The sequence below is a fragment of the Aythya fuligula genome, chromosome 8 (genome assembly GCF_009819795.1).
Source record: "Aythya fuligula isolate bAytFul2 chromosome 8, bAytFul2.pri, whole genome shotgun sequence".
NCBI lineage: Eukaryota > Metazoa > Chordata > Aves > Anseriformes > Anatidae > Aythya > Aythya fuligula.
The window spans coordinates 21,250,632-21,265,907 of NC_045566.1; the positions used below are offsets into that span (position 1 = coordinate 21,250,632).

Here is a 15,276-nt window from a genome sequence, read left to right on the forward strand (position 1 = left end):
TCCTCCAGCTGCTATATGAGTTACAAGTGTACCCTGTTTCCATGGGCTGGAGCTGAGTGTCTGAGAACCAGCAGGAGGAAGTGGAGCACAGGTTTGATTTGTGGCATGCCTTGTGCTATCATTATGGCTGTTTCATCTTTTCCTTTGTCAGGTGTGGCTTTTATAGAAGGACCAAATGTGTGGCCACTGGTGAGAATCTATCGAGGTGGCTTTCTCCTGATAGAATTCCTCTTTCTCCTGGGTATCAACACGTACGGCTGGAGACAGGCTGGAGTGAATCATGTCCTCATCTTTGAACTCAATCCCCGCAGCAACTTGTCCCATCAACATCTCTTTGAGGTAAACAGAGCAGGTTGTTAGGAGTGGCTGAGCTGTGCGTATCAGGAGGATAAATCCTGCACCATTTCCTGGCAAGGAATTGTAACACAATTAGAAGAGGAAGTTGCTGAAGTCTGATTAGATTACAGGATTGAGCACTGCTCTCCCTTTTCTTATAATGAGAGCTCATTGTAGGATTTGGAGTTATTTTTTTCACAAGGTATCTGCATTTTTTTCTGTCTTTCTGTAGATTGCTGGATTCCTGGGGGTTTTGTGGTGCCTGAGCCTGCTGGCATGTATATATGGTAAATTCACCTACATCCCTATGCAGGTGAATCCACTCATCTTGTACGGCTTCATGTTGCTTTTTCTCATCAACCCTACCAAAACCTTATATTACAAGTCCCGTTTTTGGCTGCTCAAACTATTGGTAAGTCTGAAATCTGATTTTAAAATAAATAAATAAGAGATAAAAAGCTGTAGCTGAGCTGTAGCAGTTGAAATATATACAAACATCACTAATCTTCAGGAAAGAGGAGTGGTATGCCTTTGTACGTGTGTATTTATAGAGCAGACCTGAGAAGGTATTGACTGCAAGGATGGGGTTACTGAAACAACTTCTGCTTGTCCCTACAAGTGTATTATTATCTTATGTTGCAGGTAGGTGTTCGTAATCTTCACATACACAGCTGCATATAGCTTTGTCCCTTAATGCAGCAGAATGGTTTGGTTAGGGTTGTAGGACCCTAAGGCACAGCTGCACGGGTGCTTCTCAGCCCCAAATGGGAGAGTGCCAACAAAGAGAGGTTCACTGGTGGAGAGGAAACCTTTGCAAAGGTTGCTGCTTCTCAAATTATGTTCACAGGTTGTTTTTTCAGCAAATCTATTGTGGTCTTAAACAGAATTACTCATTTAGGACCCAGCTTCTGTTTTCGTGGAAAATTAAATGTAAATACGCGTGCTGTATCTGTGTTCCAGTTGTAGGTGGGAATCCAAAAGAACAGCTTTCAAACTTGTTGGATGGCTCTTCAGTTTCTTCAAAAACAGTTGTTTCACGTGTTCGTCCCAACCCTGAATGTCCTTTTAAATTAACTTCCATCAGTTTGGTTCCCTCGATACCTTGTTCTTGCTAGAACTGCTCTGAGAGCATTCAGCAGAAGAGAGTTGGGCTGGCTGACGTTATCCGTAGAATCATTTTAATGCCAATTAAGACGATTAACTTTATCTGGAACATGACAGAGATGAAATGTAGAGTCACGTTTCAAGCGTGTGCTTGCATTTCTACACACACCTAGTTAACCTCTGTGCGCTTACCTCTGCTATTTGATTTCCTAGGTTTCTACTGTGTCAGTTTCTCCCTTTTTGCCTTCCAGCGTTCAGCCACCTCTCACAGACGTACCTTTTAGTCCCAAGCCTCATTAGTCTTACTGCTGTCCCTTGGTGTTAGGGGAAGTACCGGCAGCGGTCTAACTGTGTGAGCAATATCTGTGCTAATTTACCTTAATATCTTAACAGGGTGAGATTCTCAGTCTTCACAGAGCTTCACAGCACCTTCCCAGTACCTGCTCTCTCCAGACTATGCAGCAGTGTGCAGCACAGACGTGTCTTTAATGTGCAGAGGCCAATTCATCCCGAGGCTTCCTAGGGAGAAAAGCTTCATCAAAATGCAAGATCACCTTAATGGTGGAAAATGACACAGTACTTCTGTGTGTCAGGGGGAAGGGGAAAAAAGGCCAGACAGAGCACATAGCTGTTAGGCTTTTCTAATTCTTATCATATGAAATCGGCTGGCTGGGCGTATTTTATTTCTTCTTTTGCCAGCAGCTATCTGGGTGAAAGGAGGTGTAAATAGTGCAATTCTTAGAAATGTACTCTTCACCCAAATTTTGATTTGATGAGTGTTTTTCTTCACATTTCATGTGCTTCATTTCTGGCCAAAATGGTGTACTCGGCGTAGCAGAGCATTATTGGTACCTCCAGTTTTTCTAGAACCAAATCAGGGGGATATTTCAGAGCTAGGAGGCTTTCTGCATCCACCTGTGCTCGTCACCTGCTTGTTGCAATTTGTGAGTTGGATTTGTTTCAATAATCCCTGAGGGAACTGCAGTTTACTCCTTCATTGATCTTCCTCTGGATGAAAAAGTTACTTAGCTCGTAGTGAGTTGAATTCCTGTGCCAGACCCTTTTCTCTTCCTTACGTGGCATCCTGATCACGTGAGTGTTCTTTGCTTCTGCTGCCAGGCGAGGAGCCTGCTGAATGCACTTGTGTAGGCTGAGGGGAGCAGCTCGCCAAGAGGAATCAGATCAGAGCGTAGAGAATGGCATAGCATCCCCGTACCGTCCTCCCTGCAGGGTGCTGGAATGGGGAAACAACTGCAGGGAGCATAGCTGTGCGAGGTGAAAGTCTAGGAAGTGTTCAGCTCTAGCTCAACATCTCCTGTCTCAGCGCTTAGCGAAACTGCAGTATCAGCACCAGAAAGTCTGCACTTGGGTTGTGGAGCTGTGCAAATATAATCGCAATCGATCGCTTGAAGTTTAAGTTTGTCCCTGGCTCCTGGTGTTTCATGCCTTTATTCTCGGAGCCCATCTTCACCAGAGGGTGTTGCAGGCACTGCTGAGCTGCGAAGGTTGTTTGTGCAACGGGGATTTGCCAGCGGGCAGTGCTGGCACCCTCTGACTGTTGGGTTGTGCCTGGGGCAGCGTGCAGCAGCCCTGGTCAGAAACCACAGTGGGGTTAGGAGCGTTCAGACAGCAGCTCCCATCCTTGGGGAGTGTTGGTGGAGATAGCAGGGCCTTGCTGGGTTAGAGAGGATGGACTTCTTGAGGATGGGTGCTCTGCCTTCTCTCATCTCTGCAGAGGCTGCTCCACAACAGGACTGCATCCAGAGCAGAGCTCCCTAACATTTGAGCTGTTGCACTAGGCGCTGTCCTACCAAACACAGTGCTTTCTGGGTCAAGGTCCCTATCTGCAGTTCAATGCCACGAAGTCTTGATCCCTTATTTGGCTTTGAAATTTAGGACCAGAGCCTTGAATTGGCATTCTGGGCTGGATGGGAACGTGTCAGTCCTTTCCTGTGTTCCTGTAGCTGCGTGCCTTTAGGTTAATAAGGAGAGCAATGTAAAGCCCAGTGTTAGCCTGTGCTTTCATTAATGTAAAGGTTCATAAATCTCTGAACTACAGGATGATGCTGGTGCTGTCTCTTGGAGAAATTGGCTGTTAGTAGCTATAACTAACTGGGCAGGGAGAGCTGTAATCAAAGGTAATGGACCATGAAAACCGTCTGGTTTGAAAGTGGCAAAACTGCTGCTGAGGCTTAGAGGGAAAGTGGACTGGGATGGAGACGGAGTCTAACTGACACTTAATAGGATTTTCTCTGCTCTTTATTTAACTCTTCCTGTGCTAGAGGGCTTGGGAGATCCAGCTGAGTAACAATATCCACTGGTACAGCTTCTAACACCAAAGAACAGCTCGAGTTAAGTAAATTGGGCCACGATCAGATTAATGGCCAAGCTGTGGGTCTGTAACCTAACTGATATTAAGTGTGAGGCAGAAGATAAACGTGGAAGACGTCAGTAGATACGACATAAATGCCTGAAAGGAAGTGCTGGTCAGCATGAGGATCAGTTGGAGGAGCTGAGCTCCTACACAGAGACCCCAAGTTTCTGGGGAAGAGCTTGGTTGGAGGAGGCTGGGCTCGTCCAGTTGCGGAAAAAAAAATATAAAAAAAAATCAGGGAGTGAATAGGAGAAAAATCAGATGTCTGAAAGGAGGAATTTTATTTGTACTTCAAGCAGAGAGACAGTTATCTTTCTTTTTTCAGCAGGAGCAAAAGGTCAGCAATAAATCTTGAAGCGTTTCTGTTACTTCCATATTTGTTCAATGCTGCAATGTCCTGCTGCTGCGGTGAGGTGTCTTTGCCCCTGTGTCATATGAATTATTCCTTTTTCTCTTGACAGTTTCGAGTGTTCACGGCTCCCTTCCACAAAGTAGGCTTCGCAGATTTCTGGTTGGCTGATCAGCTCAACAGCCTGGTCGTGATACTCATGGATCTGGAGTACATGATCTGCTTCTACAGCTTCGAGGTTCAGTGGGAGGACAATGCTGGACTTCTGGCAGATACAGGTAGAGAAATGCTGGCACCCCCGCAGATGCTGTCAGAATGACCTGAAAAGCACCAAGCAAAGCCACTTCTTGGGCATCTGTGTTGAAGAGGCCTACCAGTGACATAGGAAACTAAAATAATTGACGTTCCTTGTAAACATGCCATTAGAGATTCTACTGTTTCTTGCTTCCATCCAGAGAAATGGCATTTCACATCAGTGTTCGTTCCCTAAGCCAGTTGTTTGGCCTGACTTGCGTATTCGTCTGACTGTAGGCAGAGCACTTCTTGACTGGAAAGACAAAACCCTTTTCCTGGCATTGTTTTATTCGAGTCGTTTAACCATGTATTTGCTTTTAGCCTGTTGCTTAGCACGAAAATGAGTTGTGTAAGGCCGTGAACCACAATGTTTCGTGCTGCAGCCTGGTTCTTACAGGCACCATCACCATATCCTAAAGCAAGAGAGGATGGAGAAACTTCCTTAGTTGGTGCTGCCCCTTATTCAGTTAGGGTTGGTGCTGCGACACGAGGGTTGTTGATGCTGTGCCTCTCTCCTTTCTAGTCAGAAGAGCCCCGGAGTTGGCAGACTTTGGCCTTCCAGTCACAAAATAGTCCCTGGCTCCTACTGGATCAGGCTGTTTTCTTTCCACTTTAAGCAGTGACTGCTGGCAAATTGTGTTGTCTGATGGTGTTGACACTTGCTATGAGAGATTGTGGTATGCTTCGATAAGCATCAGTATTTGCTTTGTTTTTCCAATCTGATCTTTCTCTTCCCTTTAAGACAGTGTTGGAATTAACTATTTATTTATTAAAAAAAAAAAAAGTTATAAAACAACTGGGTGGATAATGGTTTGTCCTCCAAACACTGCAATAACAACATAGTGCTTTGGAATAATTATCAGCTAATGAACCTGTCTCCATTAGTGTGAGTAGAAACAAACATTTGCTAATCAGTGGGGTGTTTATTTTAGAGGTAGTTTCCTCTCACCCCAGTTGCTCAAGCTGTGGTCAGGCTATGCCCTGTCTTTGTTTAAAATACTAAAATAAATAATAATAAAGAAAGCCAACAAAAATAAGAAAAAAAATACTGAAAGCTGTTTTTTCCTATTATAATATGCAAGAAAAGTTAAAAATGGGTCAAGGACATCTTAGACAAAGTAGTCTTTTTGAGTTGTCCTGCTGGGTTTAGGAATGCTCTCCCATTTATGCACAAAAATTCAGTCGAGAAGGCCGTGTGTAATTCCATCTTTAATTTGGTTATTCGCAGCAGTGCCAAAAGCACAAAGTAAATTTAAAAATAGATTATTTCTAATCTTCTTGCATGTTAATTACACTGGCAGCAGTGAAAGAGTTAGAAGATTATCTGTCTGGATGTGTTATTGATGTCATGTCACCTGAATAGCTGCAAGATAGCGTAAAGGGCATCGGAATGCTCTCTGAGTCTCTCGCTGTTCTGAATGTGTGTGCACGTACGTGTGCAAGTTGCAAATGTGTGCGTGCACAAATACAAGATGTGGATGGGGCACTGCACTCTCAGGTACACTGGTACTGCTCTGACAGAAAGGAAGACAACAGGAGTTGTTAAACTTACTAACTCTGTATCCCTGATGCTTTTTTTTCTTGCAGAAGATCAGATTTGCTACAGCTACTCCTACGGAGTGAGAGCAGTTGTCCAGTGCATCCCTGCTTGGTTGCGATTCATCCAGTGCCTGCGCCGTTACCGCGATAATAAACGGGCCTTTCATCTGGTTAATGCTGGAAAATATTCCACCACCTTCTTCGTGGTGACATTTGCAGCCCTCTACAGCACTCACAAAGGTACGGGTTACTTTGGAAAGTCATTTACCTATCAGTCCCTGCTCCTTTTGCTTTTCAGGACACCCACTGGAAGGAATCCTGGTGGACCACCTCAGTCACTTTTTTACCAAGTTAGGCAGGGTGATAGCAGTATGAAAACACAGCATTGGTTCTTTGCATTTAAATCATTGTATTTTGGTTCTGAGTTGGTTTTCCATCAGTGGCTCTGTGCTGTGAGGAGTGGTTGTGGTGTGTACTTGTATAAATCTCCCACATGCAGCTTCGGTGCAGCCAATATGTCTTACCAGGCTTTTCTGTTTAGTAGAACATCTTGGGCTAAGTCATGGGATTTTCCTCTTACGTGGGAGAAACTTAGGATTTGGCTTCGCTTTGAAGCATGAATTTGTCTTTTGGCACCTGTGAAATATCTCAGTGGAAAGTCAAAGGGCTGCCTAGCTTGCAAAGAGTATTTTAAGATCTTCCTTTGGGTATTTTTTGCATACGCAGTGTACTTATAGCTGTGATTCAGGAGTGTCAGAAAGAATGTTCAGGTTTCTCTCTCAAAAGGAGGAAACTGAAATAAATACCTGTCAGTTCTTGCTGTGACGGGAGGCTGGATGGGGGATGGATATGGAAAAGGAGGATGTAGGAAATTCTTCTCCCTTGGCTTTCCTGAACAGCTAAAGTCAGTCTATCATTCCTGGACACAGGGGGATGTTCACAGTGCTGGGAAAATGTCCTCTCTGGATTTTTCTGCATGTTTTTATCCATGTTTTTTCTGCAGCTGGCAGGGAGTTGTTTCCAATCCATTTAACTGCAGATTGAGCTCTGATCCCTAAGTTCCCCATCTCCCTGGAAACGACAATTACTTGATTCTGCTCTTGTTCTGAAGGAAAAAGCTTTTAGTTTCTGCACTTCAGGCAGTCGCCCTGCCTTTCATTGTTCTGACGCCCTAAAAGCTGTATTCTTTCATTTGAAAATATACGCCTCCTGTATCTCCAGGAATTAGCAGCTACACACACTGGTGAGCAACTACTTATCCTGAAATATGGTTGGGGCAGGGCAGGGAGAGGTGTTCAAGGTGTGCTTCTAGTTAACCCGCTGGTTTTGGGGAGGAGGAGCAGGGTTATTAGAAACCTTCCTGTGGCCAAGAAATGGCTGTTTTCAAGTCACACATGTAATGTTTGCCAAGCCTGGTGTCCTAGTGGCACAGAAATGCCCTGGGGCAAGCTGAAGGTTGGAAGTCGGGCGCTCTGCATCCAGGTGCACGCACGAACCCGCCGAGGGAGCATCCCTGGCAGATGGTGTTGCAGCTCATCGCCTGGCTCCTCGTGCATCTCCTTCCTGCTGCCACAGCCGCAGAGCTTGCTCCCATTTGAAGTTGCTTGCTCGGTGCCATCCTGCAGCTCCTCGCTCCCAGCCCTGCAGCCCCGTTAGTCACAGCTGCTAAGCAGCGAGATGAGACAAATACAGATTGCCTGGCTGCAGTCGGTGCTTCTACGTTTTATATACAGTGCCTGCTTTTAGGAGCCTGATGAATGCTTCTCCCTCGTGTGGGGGCACCCTGGAAGAGCCTCCCATGGGCAGGCTGGGGTAGGTTTGTTTGGAACAGGAGGAAAATCAGCATCTGTCAAAATGTCCTGTTTAAGAACTTGACCTCATCTTATCCCCTTGAGGTTTGTGTCTGTGCCAGTGCTGCTGACCCTTGTTCTTGTCGCTGCCATACACAACTGCTGTCTGCTCCTGGGATCTGGCAGGGAGTGGGCTGTAACGAGGTGTTTATGAGCCCTGCATGGGCTCATTCCAGCTGCCGAGAGACCTAGGTGACTCCCAGCTTTGGTCTGTCCCATTCTGTTAGTGGCAGTCGATAGCACATAGCTGCTGGTATCATGCAAAAAAAATTTGGAAGCTTCCCCGTGTTTGGAAATTGCACGTTCGCACAGCTTTTGCAAATGTCACCGTGCCTGGACTGGCAGTGATTTTCAGAGTGCTGCCTGAAGACCTTGCTATGCCTTGTCAGCCCTGCTGGCTTATTCCCATGCTGCCACAAATGCGCTTCCTAGCGTGCTGGATCTGTTATAACTTCTTTCTTTGGTTAAAATCTGTTAACATGTTATCTGAGCACTTTGCTTGGATTTCCAGTTCTTTCTCAACTTGGAGTCAGATGGGCTGTTACCGAGTGTTTACGATGTTCCTGTTGGAAGCAGAAGCGCTGCTCCCCCACGCTTTCTGTCTGCCTAAGTATAGCAGAGACAAACACTCATCTCTTATTTACAAAACAACTGTTGGGGCTAGGGATGTTTGCTGCTAGGAACAAGCACTGCCCAAAGCAAGTGTCAAATTGGTAAAGATCCTTGCTACTTGGACCTGTTCTAAATTTCAGCGAGTAATGAACCTGTTAATTGCTGTTTTAACGAGAGTTTTATTTAAACAGACTTTCATGCCTCTGTTTGCAAGTCTATGACTTATAAGTCTGGAATGACAGCTTTCAGCTGCCAGGAGAAGAGGGTAATTTGTGGCCTTTTCTTGGGAGGTCAGGTAACGTACACCAGCCTGTTCTCCTTGGGAGTCCTGGGGAACATCACAGCCCTCTGGGGAGGGTTGTCTTCCTCCCGGAGTCAGAACAGTGAATAATTTGTAGTTGCTCTGCAATTTTTCAGTTTTGTGGCTGCCAGCTGCGTGAAGATGGACGGTGTGGTTGGGAGGGTTTGTCAGCGTTGAAAGCCAGCTAATTCGTACGGAGCGCGTTCGTGGCGTTGTTGTGCTCTGTTTTCACAGACTGCTTGGGAAACAACTTGAGCTAAACAAATGTCCAAATGCCACCTTGTTACGTGTGGTTGGCGTATGCAGCATATGCGGGACTGCCTTTTCCCAACCTGCTGTAGGTTTGTAAGGTTCCTCCCTGTCCTGGTGGTACTGTAGGCTTTGGACTGGCATTTCAGTTTCCCCAAAGGATCACTGTTCAAGACCTCATATTGCTTGGCTGGTGCATTCTTTCTTCCCCTAGAGAAGCCTTTACTTTTCTTCCTTCTGATTTGGGTGCAAAATGCAACTTTCTCTGCTCTTTGCAGTTGTAATGAGAGACCCAGTAGATACCCAAGTCAATCCTGTTGCGTCTCATCTCCCAGACTGGCACTCTCGCAGTGCTGGAATCCAGCTTGTTTACAGGGCTCCCTCCGAGCCAGCATCTCCTGAATTAGTGACGCTTAAGTGAGAGCCCTGTACAGGGGGACTCGAGCAGGCAGTGGCTACGTGCACGAGCGCTAACTCGAGCCATCCGCTTCGATGCCAGCTCAGGAACACGACCGCGTTTCGGGGAAGACAGCGGGAACCAAAGGGCAACTGTTGCTAAGCTCCCAAAGGAAGAATTCTCAGTATTTTTATATCGCTCAAAGGAATGGGAAGCAAAGGCCGTGTTCTGTAAATATAGTCCTCCGGGATATGTTTGCCCAGGCAAATGAGGCAGATCTGTAACTCTAAGCGACCCAGCAACTGCAGCCTGTGCCTCCCTGCGCAGCCGCGGTGCAGCGGAGCAGCCACCTCTGTCCCCGGCTCTTCCTCCCCTTCCTCTCTGCCTTTTAGCACCTGCCAAGTGGTTCACCCAGAGCTGGCCTGCTGAACGTTGCAGTGCTTCAGGTAACCCATACAGAAACCTGGGTGCCTCCGGGGAAACAAATGATTAAATCCCAACGCTTCAGATCCAGCGATTGTATTTAGGAGTTTGGCTCCTACAGTAGCACATCAAGAAGCAGTGCAACTGGAGTTGTGTTGTGCTAGGAGAGTGCTGGTTGCTTCCTGAGCATCGTGCCTGACACATGCACTCACTTTGTTCTTTGTAAAATGCGACGCCTCCTGCTTTTTCCTGCTGCCTCTCATTTTTCTCGTTTCGGTGCTTTTTGCTCCCGTGGTGTCATCTGAAATACCTGGCTCGTGTAGAATACAGATTTGGCTTCCGTGCTTGAATAACTAAGCGTCTTCAAGTGCTTCCATCATTTTCTTGTTTCGTGTGATTCGCAGTTGGTGTGAGCGTTTGTGTGCTTACCTTGACTTTTCAGGAACATGGCAGTGAGCTCAAGTACAGCTGCTGGCTTAAAATTGACTATACGGGATTTTATCTTGTAACTGAGGGAAGGATGTAGTGGTTTATGTGAAGCTTCCATCGTCAGTGTGATTCACACCCCTTATTCCATGAAATCATTGTGGCGTGGGTGGTACCCAGCTGTTTAATGACCTCTGATTTAATCCAAAGCTAAGCCATGTGTCCTGGGAATTTGTGCAAGTGTCTCTCCTTCCGTACCACTCCCACACCCTTAATAGATACCCCAGATAAGACTGCTGGACGTGAGCTGCCATCAGCTTGGAAAAGCAGTGGAGAGCTCCCGGGTCTAAGACAATTTCATTGCCACACAATTTCTCATTAAACAGTGCAGGACACTGACAGTAACTTCACAGGGCTGCTTCTGTAGCTCAGTGCTTCCACTTGCGTTCTCAGCATCGCTTCAGAAGCAGCCATCCTGCCGCAGTGATGTGTAACTCCTTGTGTCTTTGCTTTTGTGCTTTTTTTTTTTGTGTGTGTTTTTTTTTTTTTTAAGCTAGCATAAATGAAAACTGTGAAAGTCGTTGCTTTACTTAGGAATAGAGATGTGACCTGACAAGGCAGGAGCCATCATCCCTAGATTAATGGGCTTTTGCAGGAAGGTGTTGGACCATCTCTTACTCACGGGGAGGTTCAAGCAGGCCGGAACAGATGAAGATGAATGGGAAACGTGCTGCTGTTTGGAAACCTAGCGGAAGGCTCCAGGGCTGGTTCAGGTCTCACAGCGGCCCCCCACTCCTCATTAATCACGGTGGTTGAAGCAGTTCCCAGCAGTCGTACCGGGTGCTGGAGCTGGAATGGATCGCTGCTTCTCCCACGGTCGCTCCCACCACAGCCCAACTGTGCCATCCATCACCTGGATGGATGGATGGATGGATGGATGGATGGATGGATGGATGGATGGATGGAGGGGGGAGAGGATGGTGGCAATACTGAGCATCACTGGCAGCTGCTGGAGGATACCTGACTGCATCTCAGCCCTGCTGAGAATTGGCAAGGCAAAATAAAAGGGCATTTGGAGTTCAAGTGCAAATTTTTAGTGGGAAAAAAGACTTTTTTGTGGAAGAGTGAAAAGAAAGACTTTTTTCAGAAGGGTGAAACCAACAAACAGCATTTGTGGGATCCTCTTCCCCGGTTATTCCTTGTGTGTCGGTACAAGAGCGCTCCTTCTCCTTGTAAGAACAGCTGTCAGCACTGTGGCAAGCCAGATCGTTGGATTTAGGTGTCACAAGAGCCTTACAGGGTGCTTAGGTTGTCCTCTTGAAGTAAAACAAACTTTGTACTGGGATTAACTGTCTTCTTTCTTAGCAGTGGCTGCTTTTGTGCAGCGTGCCTTAGCACGGCACACTGACAGCTCCATCAGGGTGATTATTTGGAGCCGAAGTGCACAATGTCTTGTCACTTTGCTGTGAGCTAGGATGCATTTTTGTCTGAAACCCTGTCATCCCATGCCCAGGAGGCCTTCGGTAACGAGTTGTGTTCATTAGCCAGTCTTTCAGATCCTTTCCGTCAGAGCGGTGGCAGTGTCATTAGCGGAGAATTTGAGGCGTTGCCGTGGGCAAACATTTCCATCCTGGCCTCCGACCCCACCCCAGCTCTGCTGATGATCTCTGCGGCACCGTGAGCAAGCCTGACCCCCAACACTGCCTTGGCTCCTCTAATTGCTCAGCCAGGGCTCCAGGTACCTGGGGATGGAGCAGGGACACGCGAGGAGCACCCCCGAGCGGGCTGGGTGCGATGCCTGCGCTCAGCACGGGCTCAGTTTTTAGGCAGAGCGCTTTCGGGAGCTGCCACGGCCCCCTGAATGTCAGCACAAATGAGGCGTGAAATCCCACAGGGAAATTTTCCAATGCTTTGTAGGCCTCTAAATGTCAAGTGGGATGCTTCCCTCTGCCAGCAGCCGAGCTGTGGGGGAGAGGCACCTCGGCACCCTACCAGGAGAGTGATCCATTCATGTGGTTCCGAAACCTGCAGCTGCGAGGCGCATGGCCACGGCCGGGGCTTTGCGAGGGGACTGGCGGTGCCGTTTATATCACTTAATGCAGCTTTGAATTAATGGTGATTGGAGAAGCGAAAACGCTAATGAATAAGTAGAAAGGATGGCCTACCCATACCTCATTTCATGGGCACTTAAGAGGGGGAAGCCTGGCTTTTTTTTTTTTACTTAATGGAACATATTAGAAGAAGCAACTGACTGCATCACAAGCAATTTACCTTCCAAATGAATGCAGACCTGGAGTTCTCTGGTGCTGCAGAAATCTAGGAGGTGCAATAATCCATCTTTCTTTTTCTTTTATCACTTTTGCAATTGGAAGGAATCTCTTTGGGGATCTCAAAGTACTATAGAGGTACCAGATGACATTGTGTCCCAACCCCCATGTTGTCCAGTGACAATATAGGCCCTGATTATCACACAAATTATTTTTGATTGTGAATGCAGAAATTCTTATTAGCGAGACCACTGGCTAATGGTTAGATTGGAAACCCCATCCTCAAGGTAGCTGTTAAAACACCCCCCAGTATCACTTCTCAAACGTGAGAGAAGATGCTGGAGGAAGAATCTGATCAAATCTGTCAGCAGGGAATGATAATGCATCCTCCAGTTTGCAATTAAATCACGTTTCTTTTGCTTGTGAGATACAAGCAATGAAATTACTCTGTCTTTAAATCAGACACGGTTGCATTTCCTACAATGCAAACTAGCAGAGCTTTTTTTTTAGTGAAAACAGGATTTAGGGATTTCCCTGTTTTACAAACGCAGAATCTAAAATAGAAGAAGAAACGAGAGGTTGCCTCCTGACAGCTCTTCACCGTGCTATCTTTTGCTACTTTGCTTTAAATTGTGCCTCGAGGCTGTGGGAGAGGTTTGCAGAGTCTAAGAAGGTTGTTCATACGAAAGGGTTGGTGTTTGACAACGCCTGTCAGTGCACGATGGCGCATCCTTGTGCTCCTTGCAGTTATTTGCCTTTTCCCTGCATTAAGTCCACGGCCGTGTCATGTCTCTGCCATTGATCCGCATGAAATAGAGGTGCACGCAGGCTGGGGGGAAAGGGAGCACTACTGCTATCCCTTCATTAATAGTTATAATTACCGAGGGATCAGTCAGGCTGCGTTTCAAGCCATAAGGTTGTGAGATAAGTGCTTTGGGACGCCGTTCTGGTGGCAGTTCTCGGGGAGGTAAGTCACTTTCAGCCTTCGTGCTCCTCCCTTTGTGTGCTGGGATGGAGTTAAGAGGCATGCATCACCCACAGCCTCGCTGGTAACAGAAAGTACACGCTCAATTTTTATAGTATCTCTCATCTAGCATGCTGTAAATCTTTTATTATTTTTTTTCGTTGTTGTTTAGGTTCTGCTTAAATCTGCAATCGAAAGGCTAGCCATCAAAGGAGACTGACTTTGGCGTGCCTTGATCAAAAGGTTTTTAATTCATGCTGGAGGCGGAGCTGCTCCGGCACGCTCAGCGTTGTATGGTGTAGCAGGGCTTACCTGCTATGTTTCCTGATAACCTCAGACTTCTTACAGCTTTTATCACAGCTTTCACCATCAGCAAAAACCACAGCCGGCTGCAGCGGCTGACACACCAGGAGTGCTTATCAAGGGCCATTGTGCTCTTATCCAGGTCTTCAATAATACATGGCATTGATTTTTGCTGTGTTGAATACTATATAGTGTTTACATTCCCCGGAATAATTCAGCAGGGTAAACAGATAGTATTCTTTGGAAGTAAAGTCAATATTAACTGCATTCAGGATAGTATTTGCTGTCTATCTTTGATGGAAAGCGACCTTTCTCTTGCCTGTGTTTGGAAGGGGCTATAATTTCTGCACAGTATTGTTCTCTCAAAATGCTAGTCAGATACTGTGTCCCCTGTGGCTGGTTTTGGTATCGAAGATATTTGTCTATCAGCAATTTTTGCAGGCAGTAAATTCTGCTGCTGCACGTGCCTTTGGCTGTTTTCCTGGTCTGTGGCCATTCACAGCTCCAGTTCAAAGGTTGAAGCCTTCCATTATTCATCCAGTTGACCTTCTGGGGCAATTTGTGGGTGTATTTGTGCAGAGTATCTGCCGGAATCGCCTTTTACAGGGTAAGCTGAGGATGCTCATGGCAATTCTGCCTGTGTTGAAGGTTGCAAGTGGTCCCTGCAGCGTGCTGCTTCCCATCGTCTGCAGCGAGTGGGTTTTTGGTGGTGTTTTTGGTGGGTTTTGGCACATCATTAAACAAATTAAAAAACGGGGTGAAACAGTTCCTGTTTAAATAGACCCTGACATCATCACACGTGTACACAGCAACATATTGCTCCTCCAGAACGGGCAGGCAGTAGATGGAGCCTCTGGGCAGAATATGAATGCCTTGATTTCCTAACCCCCTGAGCAGCGCTGAAGAGGGCCACTAGGACCAGCCAGTGGAGATTGAGATATAATTGCTTGCCTAGAGCAGTAACATATTTCTGTACACCAGCAGAATACCAATGAGGACAGAAGGAAGGAAGGTATCAAGCAGAACTGCAGGCAGGAGGAAAAAGAAGATAAGTGATTAAAGGAAGGGACTCAGAGGCCAAGGATGAAGACAATAGGCTTGTTCTGATGAGAGCGTTTTACCAGGGAGTGATCTGGTTTTGTAAGGGAGTTTTTTAAGGAGCTGAATGCAGTGCAGAGCTGGTGGGGGAGAAAACAGGCAGGAGCAAGGGGCGTGGGGCTGAGAAAGGGAGCAGGAGCCAGGATAGCCTAACGGGAAGCAACTACATCCTTTTGAGTTTGGTGAAGTTGGTGCCACAAGATTTCTACTGGGCCTTTTACTTTCTGGCACTCTTCTTTCTGGGAATTGCACATGCTCACCTGTCAGGCAGTTTAAGCTTAAGCTGCATGAATGTTTTTAATTACCTTCCTAATTGGCAGTTTAGTGTACGGTTTTGTTAGCTCTGTTTGCATACATGTTAGCCCTTACATACTTTGAGACGATGTTCTG

At 46.5% G+C, this 15,276-nt stretch overlaps 1 protein-coding gene across 1 annotated transcript in view; it reads left to right on the plus strand.

The window, feature by feature from the left end:
- Positions 1-15,276, plus strand: part of XPR1 (xenotropic and polytropic retrovirus receptor 1) — a 95,511-nt gene that overhangs the window by 74,878 nt on the left and 5,357 nt on the right. Inside the window, exons 8-11 of the mRNA XM_032192450.1 lie at positions 152-339; positions 569-748; positions 4,276-4,441; positions 6,045-6,236. Of these exons, the coding sequence (XP_032048341.1) occupies positions 152-339; positions 569-748; positions 4,276-4,441; positions 6,045-6,236 (726 nt within the window). The remainder of the gene's footprint in view (positions 1-151; positions 340-568; positions 749-4,275; positions 4,442-6,044; positions 6,237-15,276) is intronic.